The sequence below is a fragment of the Lontra canadensis genome, unplaced genomic scaffold (assembly GCF_010015895.1).
Source record: "Lontra canadensis isolate GAN:19392208 unplaced genomic scaffold, GSC_riverotter_1.0 scaffold195, whole genome shotgun sequence".
Classification (NCBI taxonomy): Eukaryota; Metazoa; Chordata; class Mammalia; order Carnivora; family Mustelidae; genus Lontra; species Lontra canadensis.
Genome location: NW_022631189.1, coordinates 1,264,961 through 1,285,505, shown reverse-complemented (window position 1 = coordinate 1,285,505; position 20,545 = coordinate 1,264,961). Strand labels below are relative to the sequence as shown.

The window sequence follows — 20,545 nt, the reverse complement described above, 5'->3', positions numbered from 1 at the left end:
ATAGCAGTTTTGCACATCTAGTAAGGAAATTCAGAGTCGAGCGCGGCAGTTAGAAACACTGTACGGCTGAGAATGGGCAATGCGGGTGCCGTGACCCCTGGAACGGAAGGGACTGCACTTCCACTAATGGGACCTTCAGGAAGTCGGAGAAGTGCAAGCACCGTAGCTGGGAGTCCTTTACACCCCGTGGGAGTAAGGGTACCAGGGGTCCTCCGCCCCGCAGCGGAGCCGCCCGGAGTTGCCTGCCCGGCGCCGCAGGGCGCCCGCCACGCCCCACGCCGCCCTGCAGGCGAACGCAGGAGGCGACGAGGCCCCGCCGGGCCACCGTACCGCTGCGGATCGGGCCTCTCCTCCCGCGCCGCCCTCCGCCTCCAGCCTCCCGGCGCCGCGGCAGCTCTGGGCAGGCAGCGCTGCCGTCGCCGCCGCCGCCGCCGCTTCCTCCTCTGCAGCCGTTCGGCCGCTGCGTGACGCGTCGTTTCCTCCCAACATGGCGGCCGGGGCAGGTCGGCGGTGATGGAGGCCAGTCCGCGGCCGCGGCGGGTGTTAATCCCCATAGTAGCCAGGGCAGCCGTGTTCTCTCTGGGTTTCTGAGACGCCGCCGCTGCCGCCGCCGCCTTGTCCTTCGACTCCCGGCAGACGGCCGCCCGGGCTGGGCTCCCTCGCCGCCCCTGGGCCGGAGGGGCGAGTGAGGGGGGTGGCCGGGAAGCGACCCCAGGCCGGGAGAAGCGGCGGTCCGACGGGCGCGGCCCTCAAGGGGCGGCCTCTCAAGGGCTGGTGAAGATCTCCGCGCCCCTCGTCCGCACCGCGGCTGCTCCCACCTGCCTGTCCCTTCGTGATCCCGCCGCTGCCCTCCACGCCTCCTCTCCCCCACTTCCACCCCCTCTTCTTTCTCTCTCCTCTTCCTCCCCTCTTCCTCCTCCCCTCCAGCCGCTGGGAGCCGCGGGTCGGACGAGCCGCCGCCTCCTTCTCTGCGTCCATGTATGAGGGGAAGAAGACGAAGAACATGTTCCTGACCCGGGCCCTGGAGAAGATTTTGGCAGACAAGGAAGTGAAGAAGGCGCATCACTCCCAGCTGCGCAAAGCGTGCGAGGTGGCGTTAGGTGAGCGGGGAGGAGGCCCCGGGGTGGGGGGGGGGCGGCGCGGCAGCCGCCACGGGAGGTGGGGTCGTCTGGGGCTGCCTTAGGCCGGCGCCACTGACCTCAGGGAGCCCTCGCGAAGCTCTTTGCTCCCCGGCTGGAGTTGACAGTAACTCGGCTGGATGTGGGGCAGCGGCAGGGTCGAGGAGGAAGGGCAGTTAGCGAGGCTCCGGGAACGCGGCAGGGCTTGGAATCGACTTGAGAGTATCGAGATTTTGTTGGTGGACCGTGCGATGCGGACGGGCTAGCACCCTTTGTGATGAGCAGAAGATGAGCTGTTGTTTTTTAGCTTGGAAATTGAGGTAGAGCTGATTCGTCAAGATTGGGCGTGGGAAGGGTTCCGTATCGTAATTTTGATAACTTTGTCTATTGGTGTGGTACTTTGGGAAGATAGGCCGAAGTTGTTCCCCTGTTGACAGTCTTGAGAAGGGGTCTGGCAAGAGGTGTAGCCCATTCTGACATCTCTCCTCCTCCGCCACAGGAAAAACAGAGTGATGTTGTATGTGACTGGGCTGACCTGGAAGAACAAGACCAGAGGTTAAGGGGTGGGGGTGGCCATATAAAAGCCAGGAAGGGAAGGACCTTTAAATATGCTGGCTTTAGTGACAAGGAAGGGAAGGCTTGGAATGGGGAAAATGAAAAAGACAATGACACCCACCAGCCACATGTCTGGACAGTGGCAGCTGCTCTCAAGCTTGAATTCTGATTTATAGTTCAGACGGAGGAGCTCTAGTGTATTGAATCCCATAGCAGTGTAAATCCAAACAATACCTATAGTGAGGACAAGCAGATGAAGAATTGTTAAAGGGGGAACACTGATCCATTGCATCCATTAAAGATGAAATCGTTTAGGGAAAGACCAGGACATTTAACACAAAGATTAATATCTAATGCTTCTGTTTTTATTTTATAGCAGTGGAAATAGACTACATGAAATTGACAAGAAAATCAAGCTTGTTAAATGGGCTTTGGAAGAAGTGTTCTTGAAGGGGAAAAAATCCGGAAAACTTAAATGTGTGTTAAAGAGTGAAGACAGGAAAGACCTTTAAATTATTAAAATAGAGTACTTTTTAAAAAAACTTGGCACAATAAGCTATACTGTTTTCCTTCTTAAACTATTTTAAGGTGTGATGCTATGAAAAATATTACTGAAGAAATTTCATTAAAATTTTTTTGAATCTGTAGTATAGTGGGTTTCAGTTTAGTCCTTTGGCCCTTCGTGAATCAGAAATTCATCTTTTTATCCTTGTAGTTAGTGAAATACTCTTCTGGGTGTATGAGAAAACCTTGTATAGCGAAAAAAAATTGAATTTATGTAGGTCCCGAAAGGAGTAATTATTAAATTGAGGTGGTATGAGGGAAGAAGTGATTTTGAGTTTTTTAAAAGAATTATGTGTAGGTTTATAAATAACTTGCAGGTTAAAGGACTTAAGAAATGCAAAGTAAAGTTTTAGTTTGATACCAGATTTTCCATGTTAATTTTATTTTTAGTATACTAAGTAATAAGTATTAGACCAATGAAATGGAGTGTATCTTGTATACATATTTTTTTTCCTGCTCCAAAATGCCAATAAGTTGAGCGTGTTTTGATGGAGAGTTCTGTGGAAGGAGAATTGGGGATCCTGGGTTTAAATCCCAGTTCTGTTACATTGCAGTCAAGTCATTGGGCCTTAGTTTCCTTCCTTGTAAATCAGGATATTGAACTTAATTATTGTAAGGTTACATTTCCTCTAATGTGCCATGACCGTGAACACAGTTTGGTTAACTTGTGCACTGAGTATTCCTGCCCTTCTTGATTAGCATCTTTAGAGGGCTTAGGTCTTGGTCCTTGCGGTATCTAGATTTAGGAGCTACTTGGTAGTGTGTGTTAGGTGTACTGGGAATTGTCTTTTGCAGATTTTGCTGGTTTTACTTTTTTGCCAGCCTCTTCCATATAGTTAGCAGAAGCTTGTTACGAGAAATATGACTACCCAGGCAAGGACTAGGCAACACAATACTTTTTTAAAGCTGTATAAGGCTTTTTCTCAAATTTTATAAAAGTTATATTTAGTCTCCTGCAGAATCTCATTGATCTCAAGATAGTGGATCCCTGATGTATGAACTTTGTTTCTTTCCTTCTAGTCATCCACATACATTATCACAAATTGGTAGGGATAACTCCTTTCATTTTTACAGAAAATGTAATGTTTTACAATAAGATGGTGTCTTCAAATATGTATTGTCTCTGGAAACTATTATAAGCTCCTCTTTTCTCTTCATTACTGAGAATCCAGACCCACTTTGGTGTCTTGATAATCGCTTTGGCCATCAAGCAGGAATGGTAAACTGGAAAGGACTGGTGTGGTCATCCCTGATCTAGATTAGGTTGTGAGTGGATAGGAGTTGGGTGGTGGAAGCATAGAAGTGAGTGCTATAATCCTTCTAAATATACTTTCTAAATAACCCTTCTAAATACACCTGCCTGCATTCTTCGTCCTCCCCACCCCCAAATACTTATTGAGCACCTACCAAGGAGCTGAATGGAGACAGAATAAACAGAAAAGTATATAGTATGTCAGACTTTCAATCCTTTTGTGTTTTAAAATCATTTTATTGCCATGTGAGGTGATTTCAGAGCATTGGTATTCAAAATTCCGTTACCTTTTAACAATGGCCAGTTACAAATAGTTTTTCTCTAAATAATACTGTTGAAATTACAGTTCATCACATATTCTTAAGAAAATGATATTTTTTTGGTTAAAGTAAAAGTTTTAGCACACCTTATCAAGATCAGAAGAGATTTCACTTTATTAAAAACAAAATTCATCCTCAAAGATACCGCATAAAGGAAATTTTACTTTATTTTCACAAAAAAAAATAATGAAAACTTTAAAGGGTGTGCAGATTATTTAAAATTTTTATCAAATTATCTTACATTTCAAACTTTATTTTGAAGTACAGAATGGTTAAAAAAAACTAACAAAAAACCTTCACATCTACGTTGTTACAATCGGTGTGAAGCCCAGGGGCAGAAGAACAGCTCCAGGTTGCCCTCTCTTGGTTCCTGCCCCACTACCGCTTTCTGCAGCTAAGACAACTCTGCAGAGGCCTTCTAGGCTGCCCTAGCTTAGCGTGATCCATTCGTGCTCTCTAGAATCCTGAATTAAAAATAGTCTGGCCATCTGCTGGCAGATGAGACAACAGCTGAGCTATTTTTAGTTTCAAAGAATTTAGGATTGTTGCAGGATCTGACTTGAAGGTAGCATTGTTTGTCTCAGGGGGAGGGTGCATTTGCGCCCTATTCCAGTCAGGCCTCTTAAGTTTCAGGAGTTTCTTTGATGTTAGGGCTATGACTAGTTCAACTTTGGCTGCTAACATCAGGTATGGACAAAGATACTCTGCAAATGTTAAGATGAACTAGTTCAAGTTTGGAAGCTGGCACTGATACAGAATAGTAGGAGTGAAAAGGGTGACCGCAAGAAGGTTTTAGAGGCAAGGGAGGCATGCAGGGGCATTCATAAGGGTGGAATCCCTTGAGATATGGGAGAATGGAGAAAAAGAAGAATTTGAGGGAAGTAATTTTTGCATCAGCGTATGAATTTGTGTTGTTTATTGTATCCTAAAGTGATCCTACTGATTTAGTTTAAGAGTCTGTTACCTATAATTATAGTTACCCCAGAAATGTAGATATAACATTTTACAGAAATTTACAGAACTTCCTACTATACCTCCAGTCCCACCCTTATTTTGATTAGCAGTGTTATAAAAAAGAGATATTTGGGTGGAGGGGAATTACTTGAGTGCTTTTGACCCCAATTTTATGCTACTTTTGGTAATACCAAATTTTGTTACTCTTCACCTTTTGTGGGGGAAAAGTGATTTATTCCCAAATAATATGCTGCAGTGAACATTTTAATTATAATTTAAATCCATTAGCAAATCTCCTTTTAAACCTTCCTCAATATCTAAGGTAAAAGGTGTTTTCAGTAAGTCAGACTGCCAGAATTTTTGAGGTAGCTAGGAAAAAAGAGTAGTGAAATGAAATGATTGATGAAAGATTCTGTTAAGTTTGAGTTGAAAAAGTAAGTTTGGGTCTCGGTGTATATACTTTCCGTTGTGAAGATTTAGAATGCACATTAACATAGTTGAGATTCTAGAAAGTCTTCTAAGAAAGATATCTGCTCTGTTCTGCTTATTGAAGTTTTTCTTAATTTATTTGACCCCTTTCAGAGTCTCTGTGATACATTGTTCCTTGGAATTTACTTTGGGACACTATTAAAGGGAAAGAAAGGCCCTAATTACTGATAAGGTATAGATATAATACAGTAGATATAGTAGCCCTACATAAACATGAGACCATTCTCCAGATTAGTGATTGTGTTTTGGGAAGGCAGTTCTGTTGGCAGTGAAGGAAGAAGAAAGTCAGAAATAAGGAGCAGTTGGGAGGAATGGTATCAGATCACAGGACTGTTTGCTTACTAGCTCTTTGTTTCCCATCCCATCTAACGGCAAGCAACTGGTTGTCTCTTCCGGTAATATTTAACTTGTAGAGAGGAATGTCTGTTGGTAATTGTTTTTTCAAAGCAGAATAAAAATGTATTGTGAATGGGAAATAATTTGAGGAAATACTTCTAATAATATACCTTACAGAGTGAAGGAGGGGATATTTGAAAAGGGAAAATGGATGAAAAAATTATTGTCGCCATTCAAAGTTAGGTATGTTTTTCATTCAGATACTAGTTGTGCTAACACTATGCCAGGTATTATTCCAGTGCTGGGCATATGGCACTGAACCAAACATACTTTCATGGAACTTACTCTCTAGTTTATTGAGGCTAACAGTAAAAAAACAAACTAACATGGATTGTCAGATTGTTATTTTCTGAAGCAGTAGTTCACAAGGGTAAAGGGAGAATGGCCCAGGAGTGCAATTTTAGATAAGGTGGTCAGGAAAGGCCTTTCTCTGAAGTGACATTTCAGCAGAGAATTGACAGAACAGAGAGATTCATCCTTTTAGGTATGTGAATGAAATAGAGATAACAGTAAGACAGTGTGTGGTTGGTGCTTTTCAGGTTGAAAGATTTAGGTGACTGAGGGGAGGAGAGTAAGAGGGAGAGGGATGGAAGAGGAGAGCAACTTTGGATTTTATCATATCTGTGATGGAAGCCATTGCAGAGTTTTGTATAAGAGAGTGATATAGCAGATTTACATGTTAAAGGGCTCACTGGTCGTGATTTAGATTAGGCAGGGGTGAGGGGGTGGGGGAGTGTATGAGAATTGTTTCCATTTGGAATATATTTTAAAGGAGTCCACTGAATTTGCTGATGGGTTGCTTGTATGACAACAGACTAGTTGCCAGAGCTACAGGTTCTTAGAGAGGGCATTCACCATGATGAGGAGGAACACCAGGAGAGAAATAACCTTTGGGAAATAAGTTGTTACAGTAAAACATTTTCATCCAACTCTTTATATATATTTTATAATTTTTTAATGATAGAATTTCCTGATTATATAATAGGATACTTTCTACTGAGAAAAGGAATCAATTAAAATGATAGGATATTTCCAACTGAGAATATACAAAATAATTTTAAATTTGAGTTGTTAGGGTTTTTTGGTGAGCTTTTTTTTCCCTAAGAGAGCGAACTTTCATGTAGTTAATAAACAACTGGCCTAGTCCCTTTTTGGGATAGGATCTTTGCAGATTTAATTAGTTGAGGTTCTCCAGATGAAATCATCTTGGATTCAGGGTGGGTCCCAAATCCTGTGACTGGTGTCCTTATAAGTGGACGAAGGGACAGGAAGACCTATGAAGGAAGAAGGCCATGTGAAAATGGAGGTAGAAATTGGAGTTATGCTGTCATAAATAAGCCAAGGAACACCTGTAGTCACCAGAATCTAGGAAGAGGCAAGAAGGATTCTTTCCTGGAGCCTTCAGAGATAGCTCAGATATCTGGGCTCCAGAACTATGAGAACAAATTTCTGTTATTTTAAGCCATCAAGTTTGTGATAATGTGTGAACGCAGCCCTAGAAAACTAATAAAAGTTCCCCTTATCCTAACTTTTCAGACCCAATTTGATTTGAGTTTCCATTTATAGAGCATGCCATGTATGTGTTCAAACAGTCAAATGCAGTCTTTGGCTAACTTCTATCTCATAAATCTAGACAGTAGTTATTTTGAGGCTTTAGTGTGTGTGAGTCTCTTGAAAAAGTTCTTTTTAAAGGGTACTGGGACCAAGAATTTAAAAAGTTTATGTTCTTTTAGTATTTTTGTTTTGCTTATTAGACTTGATATAACTATATAGGTCTATATAGCCTGTGTTACCTTCTCATCCAGGACAGATGGTAAAAAAAAATCTATAAAATATTTCATATCACAGTATTACCTCTGATAGGATCTTTAGAAAAATTCTCGTGGGACATTTAATATTTCTCACTCAACTTTGAATCACTTAATCAGCTGTTTAATAACTGTCTAGAAACTTGCTAAGGAATGAAATAATAAAAATATAAGCAGACAAAGAAGGTATCATGAAGGTCAAGTACTTTATTCAGAGGAGAATCCCATATTCTTTACTCTGTTTACTTTTAATTATACATAAGTCCAATGAATTGGCAGTTTACTCTTTTGTTTTTTAAAATAAACAAAACCTTTTTTTTTTTTTTAATTTTTTTTTAAGGCTTTATTTATTTATTTGAGAGAGAGTGAGAGAGAGCATGAGCGAGGAGAAGGTCAGAGAGAGAAGCAGACTCCCTGTGGAGCTGGGACCCCCCAATGCGGGACTCGATCCCGGGACTCCAGGATCATGACCTGAGCCGAAGGCAGTCGTCCAACCAACTGAGCCACCCAGGTGTCCCTAAACAAAACCTTTTTTAAAAACCATTTTCAAAAGTAAAACTGGGGAAAAAAATAACCCATGACACTGTTAGGTGAAGATAGCCATTGCTAATTTTATAAAAAGCAACTTTGTTGAGGTATAATTTACATAGTATAAAATCTGCCCATTAAAAAAATTAATCTCTATACTGAACATGGGGCTCAAACAGCCCCAAGATGAAGAGTTGCATGTTCTTCTGACTGAGTCAGTCAGGCACCCACAAACTGCCCATTTTAAATGTAATGATTTTTACTAAACTCATTGAGTTGTGCAGCCATAACCATAATCCAGTTTCAGAATACTTCGATTACCCCGGTAAAATCTCTAGTGCCTCCCACAGCTCTAGGTGTCCACTGATCTGCTTTCTGTGTCTAGATTAGCCTTTTCTGTATATTTCTTTAAGTATTCATCATACAGATAGAGTCTTTTGTGTCTGGCTTCTTCCACTGAGCATGTTTTTGAGGTTCATTCATGTTGTAGCACGTATCAATATTTTGTTTCTTTTTATTAATAAATAGTATTCCAGAGTGTGGATGTACCACATTTTGTTTATTCACCAGTTTTGATGGACGTTTGGGTTGAATGAATAATGCTGCTGTGAATATTTGTGTGTAATATTTATATAGTTACTACCTAGAAGTAGAATTGCTGTGTCATATGATAAATCTATGTTTAACTTTTTAAGAAACTAAGTTGTTTTCCAAGTAGCTACATCCTTTTATATCTCCATCAGCAACATAGGAGGGTTTCTCATATGTCCTTGCCAGCCGAAGATTATTACTGTCTTTTTTATTTTAGCCATCTTAGTTGATATGAAGTGTTGTTTCTTTGAGACACTATTAACTTTTTGAGGTATTTTTTCCATACTTTATTCTGACAACACAACACACACAGATGTAGCCTTCAAAAATTGAGCTAATTAATTTATAAGGCAATAGTAAGAAGGAAAAAGAAATAGCTGACATTTATTGTTTACTGTATGCCAGGTTCTGTGCCAATTACTTTATTGTCTTTATCTCAGTTTGTCCTCCAGACAACCCTGTATGTTTGGTGCCATTATTATCTGCAGTTTGCAAATGAAGAAACTGAGGTTTAGAGCTTATGTTTGGTAGAGTTAAAATATGAGCAAGTCTTTTGGGCCTAATGTGGCAGACCTGACCTGTGCCCTTACCCACAAATCTTTGTTTATAATTAACAAATTACAAAAAAGGAAAGAAGGGCCTCCATGGAAAAAGAGTTACTGTTAAGAAAGAGAAAGGGCAAAATACAGAACAAAGAAACAGCTATCTAACAGCAGTATAGAAAAATACTGCTCTCTACAGTTCAGTGATTCTCAGGGGTATTTATGTACTATATGTTAATAATTGCATCTCTGAATCTGTCATACAAAAAAACCATTTTGTGGTCTGCTTAAGTCAGCCAGATTCATGTGTGTGTCTGTGTATGTAAGATTTTAAACAAAATTTTAAAGTAGGATTTTAATAATTTAAGCCATTTGGAAAATACAGCTGTCCCTTGACATTCCCAAGGATTCTGGTGATCTTGTGGTACCTGAGTTCCTTGTCTTTTAAAAATACTCTAATTTTTTATCTTAGCATTTTATAACATTTTAAAATCATTTTAAGAATTGAAACAAAAACAAACTCTTACTAAAGTGTTATCTAATAGGAAGTAAGACTCTGTTACCTAAAAATAATTGTTTATGTTTATGGAGTTATGCTGCCATAAATAAGCCAAGGAACTCCTGTAGTCACCAGGATCTAGGAAGAGGCAAGAAGGATTCTTTCCTGGAGCCTTCAGAGATAGCTCAGATATCTGGGCTCCAGAACGGTGAGAACAAATTTCTGTTATTTTAAGCCATCAAGTTTGTGATAATGTGTGAACGCAGCCCTAGAAAACTAATAAAAGTTCCCCTTATCCTAACTTTTCACACCCAGTTTGATTTGAGTTTCCATTTATAGAGTATGCCATGTATGTGTTCAAACAGTCATGAGTCTCCATAAATTCAGTGGCTTTCGTAAGTATATAATTATTGTGGGGTGCCTGATGGCTCATTTGTTTAAGTGTCCAAATTCTTGATTTTGGCTCAGGTCATGATCTCAGGGTTGTGAGATCCAGCCCTCTGTGGGGCTCTGCGCTCAGCAGGAGTCTGCTTGAAATTCCCCCCCCCACCCCTGACTCACCCCTTTCTCTCTAACATAAGTAAATAAAATTGAAATAAATATAATTATTGTGTAATTGTCATAACTCTCAATTGTATTGTCTCTCATCATTATTTCATATGCATTTTCTATATGTGTATTTTGTTTTCCTACCAAGCATTAATAATGTGTCTGTTTTTTGTTTTTTTTCTTTTAAGTTTTTATTTATTTATTTGAGAGAGAGAGAGAGGGACAGAGATAGCAACAGAGATAGCATGGGGAGGAGAGAGAGAAGTAGGCTCCCCGCTGAGCAGGTAGCGTGATACTGGGCTGCATCCCAGAACCCTGAGATGATAACCTGAGCTGAAGGCTGACACTTAACCCACTGAGCCACCCAGGTGCTCCTGTTCCTGTTGCAAAGTGTTGTTTGAGTTTGGGGACATTTCCATTTAAATTCTGCTGCGCAGAGTTTTCTTAATATATTTTCTTATTAATCCCTGCAAAATTCATTGAATATTATGTATACAGAATTATGTACGGTAAACACTAAGATTGAGTTCGCTGGTAGAGTGTGGTCATTTATGGCTCTTGTTCCTTAGGTAGAATTGTCATAAATGTATCTATGCTGGGTGCAAGTATACAGCCATCTGCTGAGGAAGACAAGAGTTTTCATTCTCTTTAGAGTTACTGGTTTGGACTTATTTTTATGTAACCATTCCTTTTCATCTTTTCTTTGCAATTTTTTTTCTGTTCTAAAAGTAGAAAACAAAGACCTGAAACTCCCCTTTATAATCAGAATGTGTATATTTTTGTTTTTTATAGATTTTGAGTTTTTTGGTGCTTATTTTCTTGAATTTATTAGGGTATAATAGCAAGTATTTAATAGGTTCATTTTCTCCCATTGAATTGACAGGTAAAAAACAGTTATGAAGTTAAAAAGTATTTTATTCTTAAATTATTGATTATTAATTTTTATTAGCATAGTGCCTCACATGATATCTGACAGGATTAATTAGTCCTCATGTCTTATTGTTTATAATGTTGCTTCCCCCCCCCAAACTTTAGTATTTTATTTTTTGTACTTTAATACTTACTTTTAGTGTCTTATTAATATGATGCTTAGTTTGTCTTACCATTTATTTTTATATATAAGATTAAAAGTGTTATAGCTGGAAAGAAGTTGATTATTTCATCTATTTTGTTGGGCTCTCATGCCTATTCCCTAAATTTTAATTCTTACGTAGTGATTTGAGAATGTGTTTAATGTGTTGACAAGCCAAAACTTATGTGTAATTTTTAATGTGCTTGTTGTATCTTTAGAAATGAAAATGGAGGGTGCCTGGGTGGCTCAGTGGGTTGGGCTGCTGCCTTTGGCTCAGGTCATGATCTCAGGGTCCTGGGATCGAGTCCCACATTGGGCTCTCTGCTCAGCGGGGAGCCTGTTTCCCTCTCTCTGCCTGCCTCTCTGCCTACTTGTGATCTCTCTCTCTGTCTAATAAATAAATAAAATCGTTAAAAAAAAAAAAAGAAATGAAAATGGAACCACTTGAATCTTCTAATAGTGAATAGAAATAAAGTGTTGAAAAAAAAAGTGTGGTATGTTTGATACCAGTTAATAATTAAATTAACAATTAAGACTTAATAATTGAGCTTTTAAAATTTATATCAGTGTCCAAAATAGGGATTTTATTATGATTAGAGAACTGTTTCACTACAAGATACATGGACAGAAATTAATCTTAATCAGAATGTATTTGTTATAAATGCAGTGATGAATCTCTGTGTTTGTATCTGTGAAGTGAAATTACTTTATTCTCTTTGTTCTCACCCCAACCCCATTTCTGAGGCTATTGGAGAAGACTCTTCAATGGCAAATTAAGAGGAAATGTACCTTTTTTGGTTAATATGTAGCACACACACTTCTTTCTCTTAAAAAGTCAACGAGTATGCCAAAGTATGGTATCTTAAACTTCTGTATGTGATTGTATATTCATTGAGTTATATTCCTTTTGAAATAGTTAAATATTTTTTCAGTTTATAATTTTCTTTTACATTTAAAAAGCACACTTGATTAAATGATTAATATGCCAAAATCTGATTTCCCTGTAAAAAAGGCATTCGAATTATCATCATTGTAATTACTTTTGTTTGGTTGGTTTTTCTTGGTTTGAAAGAAAAATGTCTTTGGGAAAGATTAGTCTTTCTGTTTCATTACTAAACTAAAATCATATTTATGAGTATTTACTGAGCAGTTTTAAATCTTAAATTGAATATCCTTTGAATTTTTTTAACACCACCTCCTAAATGGTTTCTACCAACTTGGTCTTATTGAATACCACTTATGAAAAATATAAACAAGTAAGTGGCATTGAGGACTCATCAGTCAGATACCATGTTATGCACTGTGCTAATTTGAATTGAGAATGACTAATGGAACAAGATGTGATAAAATGCTTTTGAAAATGCTCATTAAAGCTTTCTACCTTTAACATTTATTGAAGTTATGTGATCTTTGACTTATAGCAAATAAGGAGCTTTGATTGCCACTCATGCATGCCTAATGCTATTCTGTGTAATTAAGACCTCTCATTAGTTTGCTTGACTAAAATTTCTTAATGTAAAGTTTTTGTTGATTCATTAAATTAATGTCCCCAAATATTTTGTCAAGGATAGTCACTGTTAATAATTTGGCTTTCCAGGAGATGTGTAAGAAAATAAAAGTATCTCTGAGTTTGGAAAGTAAATGTCAAGAATGTTTGCTTTTCCTCAGGTTTTCATGTTTATTTTTTATTTTTTATTTTATTTATTTATTTTTAACGATTTATTCATTTATTTATTTATTTATTTATTTATTTTATTTATTTGACACAGAGAGATCACAATTAGGCAGAGAGGCAGGCAGAGAGAGACAGGAAGCAGGCTCCCTTCTGAGCAGAGAGCCCAATGCGGGGCTTATCCCAGGACCCTGAGATCATGACCTGAGCAGAAGGCAGAGGCCCAACCCACCCAGCCATCCAGGCGCCACCCCTCATGTTTATTTTTTAAACTTTTGTCCTGAAATTTTCACTTAAAAATTTATCACAGTATTTCAGTTCCTTTTTTTGGGAACCACTCCTTTTATGTTCATCTCCTACCTGATCCTCCTTATCTCTCTTCCTTTTCCTTTTCAAACCTCAGAATCATATGAGCATTGATACATTAATACATTCTTGATTCCTAAAAGCATATTTTAAAGAAATTGAGGCAATTTAAAAATCATCAGAAAGTAACCGTGCACCTGGTTAATATCCCTTGATGTGACCTCCCAAATGACCGCTAAATTGTGGAGATGGAAGAAAATTCACTCCATTGTGGAAAACCAGATTAATGGCAATCTGTTTCTAGATCTGGAAGGAATGAAAAGCTGAAAGGATGAGCAATAACCTAAGTATCTAACAAAGATGTCTAATGTAGGGATAATTCTTTTTTCCTAAATGAAAGAAGATTAATTTGAAATTGCAAACAAAGTAATAATCAGAGACATTTTGAAATGGCTGCACTAAAAAAAACAAAACAAAACAAAAAAAAAACCTTTACATGCTAACTGCCATATTCTAGGAAGAAAAAAAGCTCAGAAGACATTCTTACAAGTTTCAATCCGTGGATATTCTTTAAAATTAAGGATAAAAACTATATCCCATAAATATCTAGGCAGAGAAAATAAGCTTTCAAAGAAGGAATTGTAATTTTAGTTTAAGATTGCAAGGAAGAGTTTTACCCTAGCTAAACCTAAGTAGTACAAATTTGCTGAAAATGATAGAACAGCAACAGCAACTCTGATGATAAAGTGAAATATACTGTCTCATGTCTTTTTTTTAAATCTGTGCCTTATCCTGCTTCTCTGTCTTGTTTTTCGTTGTTCCTTTCTTTCCTCTCTTTCCCTGTGTCCTTCATCTATCTCATCCCTTTTATTTCAAATAATATTTTTCTTCCCTTCAAATAACATCTAAAAATTGTTAGAAAATAATAAGACATGTTGTGAAGATCTCTGTACAAATTCATCTATCGTTGTGCTCTTTATGACTACTAAAAGTTGAAAGTAAGGTTGTAAACAATATGGGGTGGGTTAAATAAATAATGGTGTTTGGAATACTACAAAGCACTGAATAGTGAGTGACATGTTGGAAATATATTCATTGATATATGAAGATAAATGAGTGGAAATATATGAAAGTTACATAATCTGTTATATACTAGTGTTTATCTTTGAACAAGTATATATAGGAATACATAGAAGAAGTGTTGCAAATATAAGGAAATTTTGACACATATATTGAGAGACCTGTTCCATTGTCTTGTTTTTCAGTAGAACTACAATGTATCTATAAGGTTGTTAGAGAAGTATATGTCATTAAAGAATCTATAGCTCTAAAGAACTTCTTTTTATTTATTTATTTATTTTTTGAAGATTTTGTTTATTTGACGGAGAGAGATGACAAGTAGGCAGAGTGGCAGGCAGAGAGAGAGGAGGAAGCAGGCTCCCTGCTGAGCAGAGAGCCCGATGGCGGGGCTCGATCGCAGGACCCCAAGATCATGACCTAAGCAGAAGGCAGAGGCTTAACCCACTGAGCCACCCAGGTGCCCCAGAACTTCTATATATTAATTTTATATATTATTTGTTTTCCTGTCCAGGCCTGTGGTATTTAAATGTAGAGAAAGGAGGGGGAAAAAAAAAAGATAAAATAGTTGTCTTCGTATTGATGTAAAAAATAAAACTGAGAAAGAAGATGAAGGATATCAAAGCTAGCTGATTGAATGTAGTCACATTTATTTACCACCATGTCAGCCTGGTACTAAACACAGGGACAGTTCAAATGTGTCTTTGGTATTGCTTAGAGACACCTAATTATCAAATAAAAATTGATCGTATTCTAGACTTCATCAGTTATTAGCTTATGACACTAAGAAAGAAATTTTTTCAGGTAATACCATCTTGCTCTTTCTCATTTTGATTACTCAAAATAGATAGAGAATAACTGGTCTGAAACAGACTTTTGACTAGGGACTACTTAAAATTTCTGTCTCTGGTAATCTACCTAAGTATCATCTGAGAATTAAAAAGTCTTAGAAAACTTCATTGGTTGCTGTATCTTTGAAAACACAAAGGAATCCTTAGTTTTCATCTCAGATAAATCCTAAGATTTCTTAATTAATATTTATAAGAAGAGAAGTTTGCAGGTTTTAGAAGATCCCTCCATGTATGTATCCATTGTACTTTTTCAACCCATTTAGTAAAGGTATGAAAATTGATTGAAGAATAGAGTTTTCTTGATGTTTATTAAAAAGTCCATTAGTGTTAACTGGTTTCTACTTAGTATTGCAAATTCTTGGGTCTGCAGCTTTTCTGGAGTTGGATACCAAGTTCTTTTCAATTACAGCTGACCTTTGAACAAGGTGGGAATTGGGAACACCGATAACCCTGCACAGTCAGAACTTCCCCCAAAACTTTACTAATAGCTTACTATAGGTTGGAAGCCTTACCAGTAACATGAACTGTTGACTAACATGTATTTTGTGTGTTAAAAGTATCATACTGTTTTTTTATAATAAGCTAGGAAAAAAAAAGTTGAAAAATTCAAAAGATAAAATACATTAAATTACCATACTTAACATTTTCTGGGAAAAAAAATAAAACTGCCTGTAAGAGGTCCAGTGCCATGGAGGTGGGTCTGGCCCAGAGTTGGCAGTGTACCAGAGGCTGGGTAGACTTGGCTCAGAACAGGCAGATGATGGGCTAGCCTTAGGCAGCTACACTGTCCTGAAGGCACAACACAGTCCGGTCTGTCTGGAGGTCCATCACTGTCTGTGGCCATTGGTGGCTGCCAGCCTTGTGGGAGTGTGCCCACAGAGAGCTTGGGGGATGGGGTGGGACTGGCCTATGTGGGAGGGGCCCCAAAGGCTTCAGCTATTCTGGCCTGCAGTCCTGCTAGGCTACTGGGAGGAGAAGGGCTCCCAGAGCAGTGCCCACCCTGCCCTCTAGGTGTGTTTTTCTGCCTCAGCATGGCCTTTTGCCTGCCAGCCACGGGTGCTTGACCTAGCGCAGCACTCAGGGCAGCTCACAGCTCTGCCTGGTCCTGGGCCATGGGGGAAGAGGGCGTTGCTCATGGTCTGAGGAAGCCTCCCTTTAGTACTTAGAGGACAGAAGGCACGGCTTATGTGCCAGCTGTCTTCCATTCAGTCCTGTAGAGACTGGGGTGGGCAGTTGTAAATAAATGGCCTGTGGCTTTTGCTGTCAGTTCTCAACAAAGCAGAATAAAACCAGTATAAGTGGGCCTGGACAATTTAAACCCCCATTGTTCAAGAATCAACTATACATAGACTCTGTCATTTATTAAGTATTTTCCTATATATTCCAGTTGAGTCACAAAATAATACTGTGAGTTGTAGATGTTGTTATTCTCTTATATTGATAAATACTAGCCTGAAATCAGTGGGCCAAAAATTTGTGTTCATTCTATTGTAATGCAATTACAACTTGATTAGTCTTGAGCTGATAATGTCTGTATTCTTTCCCTTCCTAACCCACTGGTAAATTTCTCCTCAAAAATCTTCTCTCATATTATACCAATTCAATATTTATTTGCATTTACAATTAACTTTTAAAATGCAGATAATATTTGGAAATATTAAACATACAAGTTATTCATTTGTTGGTGCTATCCTTAGATTTCTGGAGAATGCTTTCTTGGCTTCATCATCAACCTGAGTTTTGCCTATTGAGAGAATAAGATATTGGACTGCAAAGGAAGAGAGAATGGATTAATTTTAGAACATGGGACGTTACAGAACTGGGACAGCCCTGAAACAAGCTCTTTTACATAACCTAAGGCTAGCATGAGGTTGTGGGTAACAGAATAGATAGAAAGGTGCCGAATGGTGAATTGAGAAAGTGTTAAAAACACACTTTACTTTGTTACACATAAGAGCAATGTATACTATTTAAAATATGTCAGCACTTTTTATTTTTTATTTTTTATTTTTTTATTACTATTTTTTGAAGATTTTTATTTATTTATTTGACAGAAATTACAAGTAGGCAGAGAGGCAGGCAGAGAGAGAGAGAGGAGGATAGCAGGCTCCCTGCCGAGCAGAGAGCCTGATGCGGGGCTCGATCCCAGGACCCTGAGATCATCACCTGAGCCAAAGGCAGAGGCTTAACCCACTGAGCCACCCAGGTGCCCCATGTCAGCACTTTTTAAAATTTGTTGGTGAGAGCTCATTTTATGTGTTTGGGGGATAATGCTAATTATTAGCTATTTTCTGTTAAAAAGATAAATTAGTGGATTTTGCCTCCATGTGGCTGTTTGGGACTATCAAATGTTTTGTGTGTTAAATTTTGTCATTGTGAACTGTTGATTTTACCACATGGTTAAAAGCCAGGGTTATTAGTCTGCATTAATAAACATTTATGGAATGCCTTCTATGTGTCTTACAATTTTATTAGATTCTGTGGTTGCTAGAGATCATGTATGACCCTTGCCTTCAAGCAGTTTTTAGTGTTCTTGGGGGAAATAGATTGTAATAAACAGATGTTATAGGTGATACAAATGTGCTATTGTAGACACACATAGAATTGATGGAAACCCATTAATGCTGCTAATGTAGACATACATAAAATTGATGGAAACCCAAAGGAAGAACTGACCAGTTCTTTCCAAGAGTAGTGGTTGTGTGAGAGCATGAATCAGGTATAGCTTTATAGTGGAATCTACCTTAGACCTCAGCCTTGCAATCACTAGATGGATGACTCTACTATGGAAGAACATTACAGATAGAATGAGTTGCTTGAACATAGATGTATGAGTTAGTACGGCTCTCCCTTTTGGGAAATGCAGGAAGTTCAATGTGGCTATAGGGTGTAGTTTGATAGAGTGAATAAGGAGAGAGGAGTTTGGGGAAGACAGGGGACAGAAGAAGATCTTACAGATCTTAGACTGTTTCCTATATAGACGGTTGAGTGCCAAGCAAAGGAGTGAAGTGTGGGTGTTGCAGTTCAGAAAGATTATTGGCATGAAAAATAAATTGCTAGAGTTTGGAACTGGAGGCAATAAGACCATTATATATATATAAAAAATATATATATATATATTTGATTTTATTTAAATTCAATTAACATATAGTGCATTATTAGTTTCAGAGCTGGAGTTTGTGATTCATTGGTTGCATATAACACCCAGTGCTCATTACATCGTGCTCCCTCCGTTATGCCCATCACCCAGTTACCCCATCCCCCACCTACGTTCCCTCCAGCAACCCCGTTTGTTTCCATATATTTAAGAGTTTCTTATAGTTTGTCTTCCTCTCTGTTTTCATCTTACTTTATTTTTCTCTCCCTTCCCCTATGATACTGTTTTTTTTTCCTTAAATTCCACATATGAATGAAATCATACGGTATTTGTCTTTCTCTGATTGACCTGTTTCGCTTAGCATAATACCCTCTCGTTCCATTCATGTCTTTGCAAATGGTAAGGATTTCATTTTTTGATGGCTGAGTAATATTCCATTGTATCCACTCATCTGTTGAGGGACAGCTAGGCTTTTTCCATAGTTTGGCTATTGTGGACATTGCTACTATAAACATTGGGGTGCAGGTGCCCCTTTGGATCACTGTGTTTGTATCCTTTGGGTAAATAGTAGTGCAGTTGCTGGCTCATAGGGTAGTTCTATTTTAACCATTTTGAGGAACCTTGATATTGTTTTCTAGAGTGGCTGCACCAGCTGTGTGCCAGCAGCATAAGAGGGTTCCCCTTTCTCTACATCCTCCTGAAATTTTTTTTCTAACTTGTTAATTTTAGGCATTCTGACCAGTGTAAGGTGTTACCTTGTTGTGGTTTTGATTTGTATTTTCCTGATGCTGAGTGATGTTGAGCATTTTTTCATGTGTTACTTGGCTGTTTGTATGTCGTCTTTGGAGAAATGTCTGTTCATGTCTTCTGCCCATTTAGAAGACCATTATACTAATAACTGTTGGTATAGCCCAGATTTGAAGAAGCAGGGGCATGAACTTGTGGCGCATATGGAGAGCTTAGATCTCAGTAAATCAGTAGGACTTCATAACTGGGTGTGAGAAATGAGGAAGAAGAAGGCATTTAGGATGATTGAGGTTTCTAATGTGATTTTGGGCTATTGGATCCATTTACCAAGGAAATTACCACATTTAAGAGAAGGAATTGAGGAATAATATGTATTCAGTTTTGGTTAAATTGATTTCAAGTTACATGTGGGACATCTAAATAAAGATGTTTAGTTGACGTAACAGGACAAAAGCTGAGGAGAGAGCGAGCTAGCTCTAGATAGAAGTTTAGGTATTGTCAGCATATAGTTAGCCATTTATGTCCTTTGGAGAAAAGGAGATGTATATTAAAATACCCAGTAAATTTGCTCTCGTTAATTTCTTTCTTTAAGAAACATTTGTTAAGGACGTGTTTGTTCCAGATTTTATGCTAAGCCTGAGTAATATAAAGATCTAAGGTATGACCCTTTCTGTTAAGGAGCAAATTGAGGGAGATGAACACATGAAATAATTTCAGCATAATAAGGTAGATGTTGATAATGAAAACCAGAAATGCCATGGAGACAGAGAAGAAGTGTAATTCTGTTAGCCTGGAAGTGCAGAGGAAGACTTCTTAGAGATGACAGCTGTTTATTCTAGAAGGATGAATATGTGTTAGGAAAAAATGGGTGGGTGAAAACTGTTCTTGGGAAGGAGGAGTATCATTAGTTAAGGCATGAGTAGCTGAGAAAACACAAAGTTTGGGAGAGAGTTACCCAGAAAATTGGCATTTTAAGAGTCTTAAATGTGAGGCAGGAACTGTAGGAGATGAGGTTTGTGGGCAGTATTACAGGTGATGGTGAGCATGGGCAGAAAACTGCTGAAGATTTTTAGTTGGGAGTGACATAAAACATAAAACTGAACCAGTCTTAAAAGGTACCTGCCAGGCAAATTCGTGGTGGGGGTAGAATTCCAGGCAAAGAGTGTAGTTTGAGCAGAAAGCCTGGAGGTGTGAAATAATAGGTCACTTCCAGGGATTTAGAGTGTTCTTTCAATACTGCAGTGTGGAATACAAGGGCATGCAGAGAGATGGAAGTTGTTGATGGGGGTCAGATCTTGGAGCGTTTTGTGCTGAAGAGCTTGAAATTTATCATGTCAAAGGTCATTCGGGCACTAATGTAGTAAGGCTCAAAAGAGAGATGAGGAATCAGTAGGTCCTGTGAGAGATAAGAACCTGACCTGAAGATGTAACAGAGGAATGGAGAAATCAGATTCAAGGAATTACAGCTGTTCTCATTCTTGGCTGTACACCAGGAGCACCTGTGAAGTGTCTTAAAAAATGCAATCAGCTGCATCACAATACTGGAGATCCTGTTTCA

At 38.6% G+C, this 20,545-nt stretch overlaps 1 protein-coding gene across 2 annotated transcripts in view; it reads left to right on the top strand.

The window, feature by feature from the left end:
- Positions 1 to 585: 585 nt before the first annotated feature.
- Positions 586 to 20,545, top strand: part of ARFGEF1 (ADP ribosylation factor guanine nucleotide exchange factor 1) — a 144,854-nt gene continuing 124,894 nt past the window's right edge. For both annotated transcript variants that reach the window (XM_032847874.1, XM_032847875.1), the window contains exon 1: positions 586 to 1,100. In XM_032847874.1, coding sequence (XP_032703765.1) covers positions 977 to 1,100 — 124 coding nt within the window. In that variant the 5' untranslated portion in view covers positions 586 to 976. The remainder of the gene's footprint in view (positions 1,101 to 20,545) is intronic.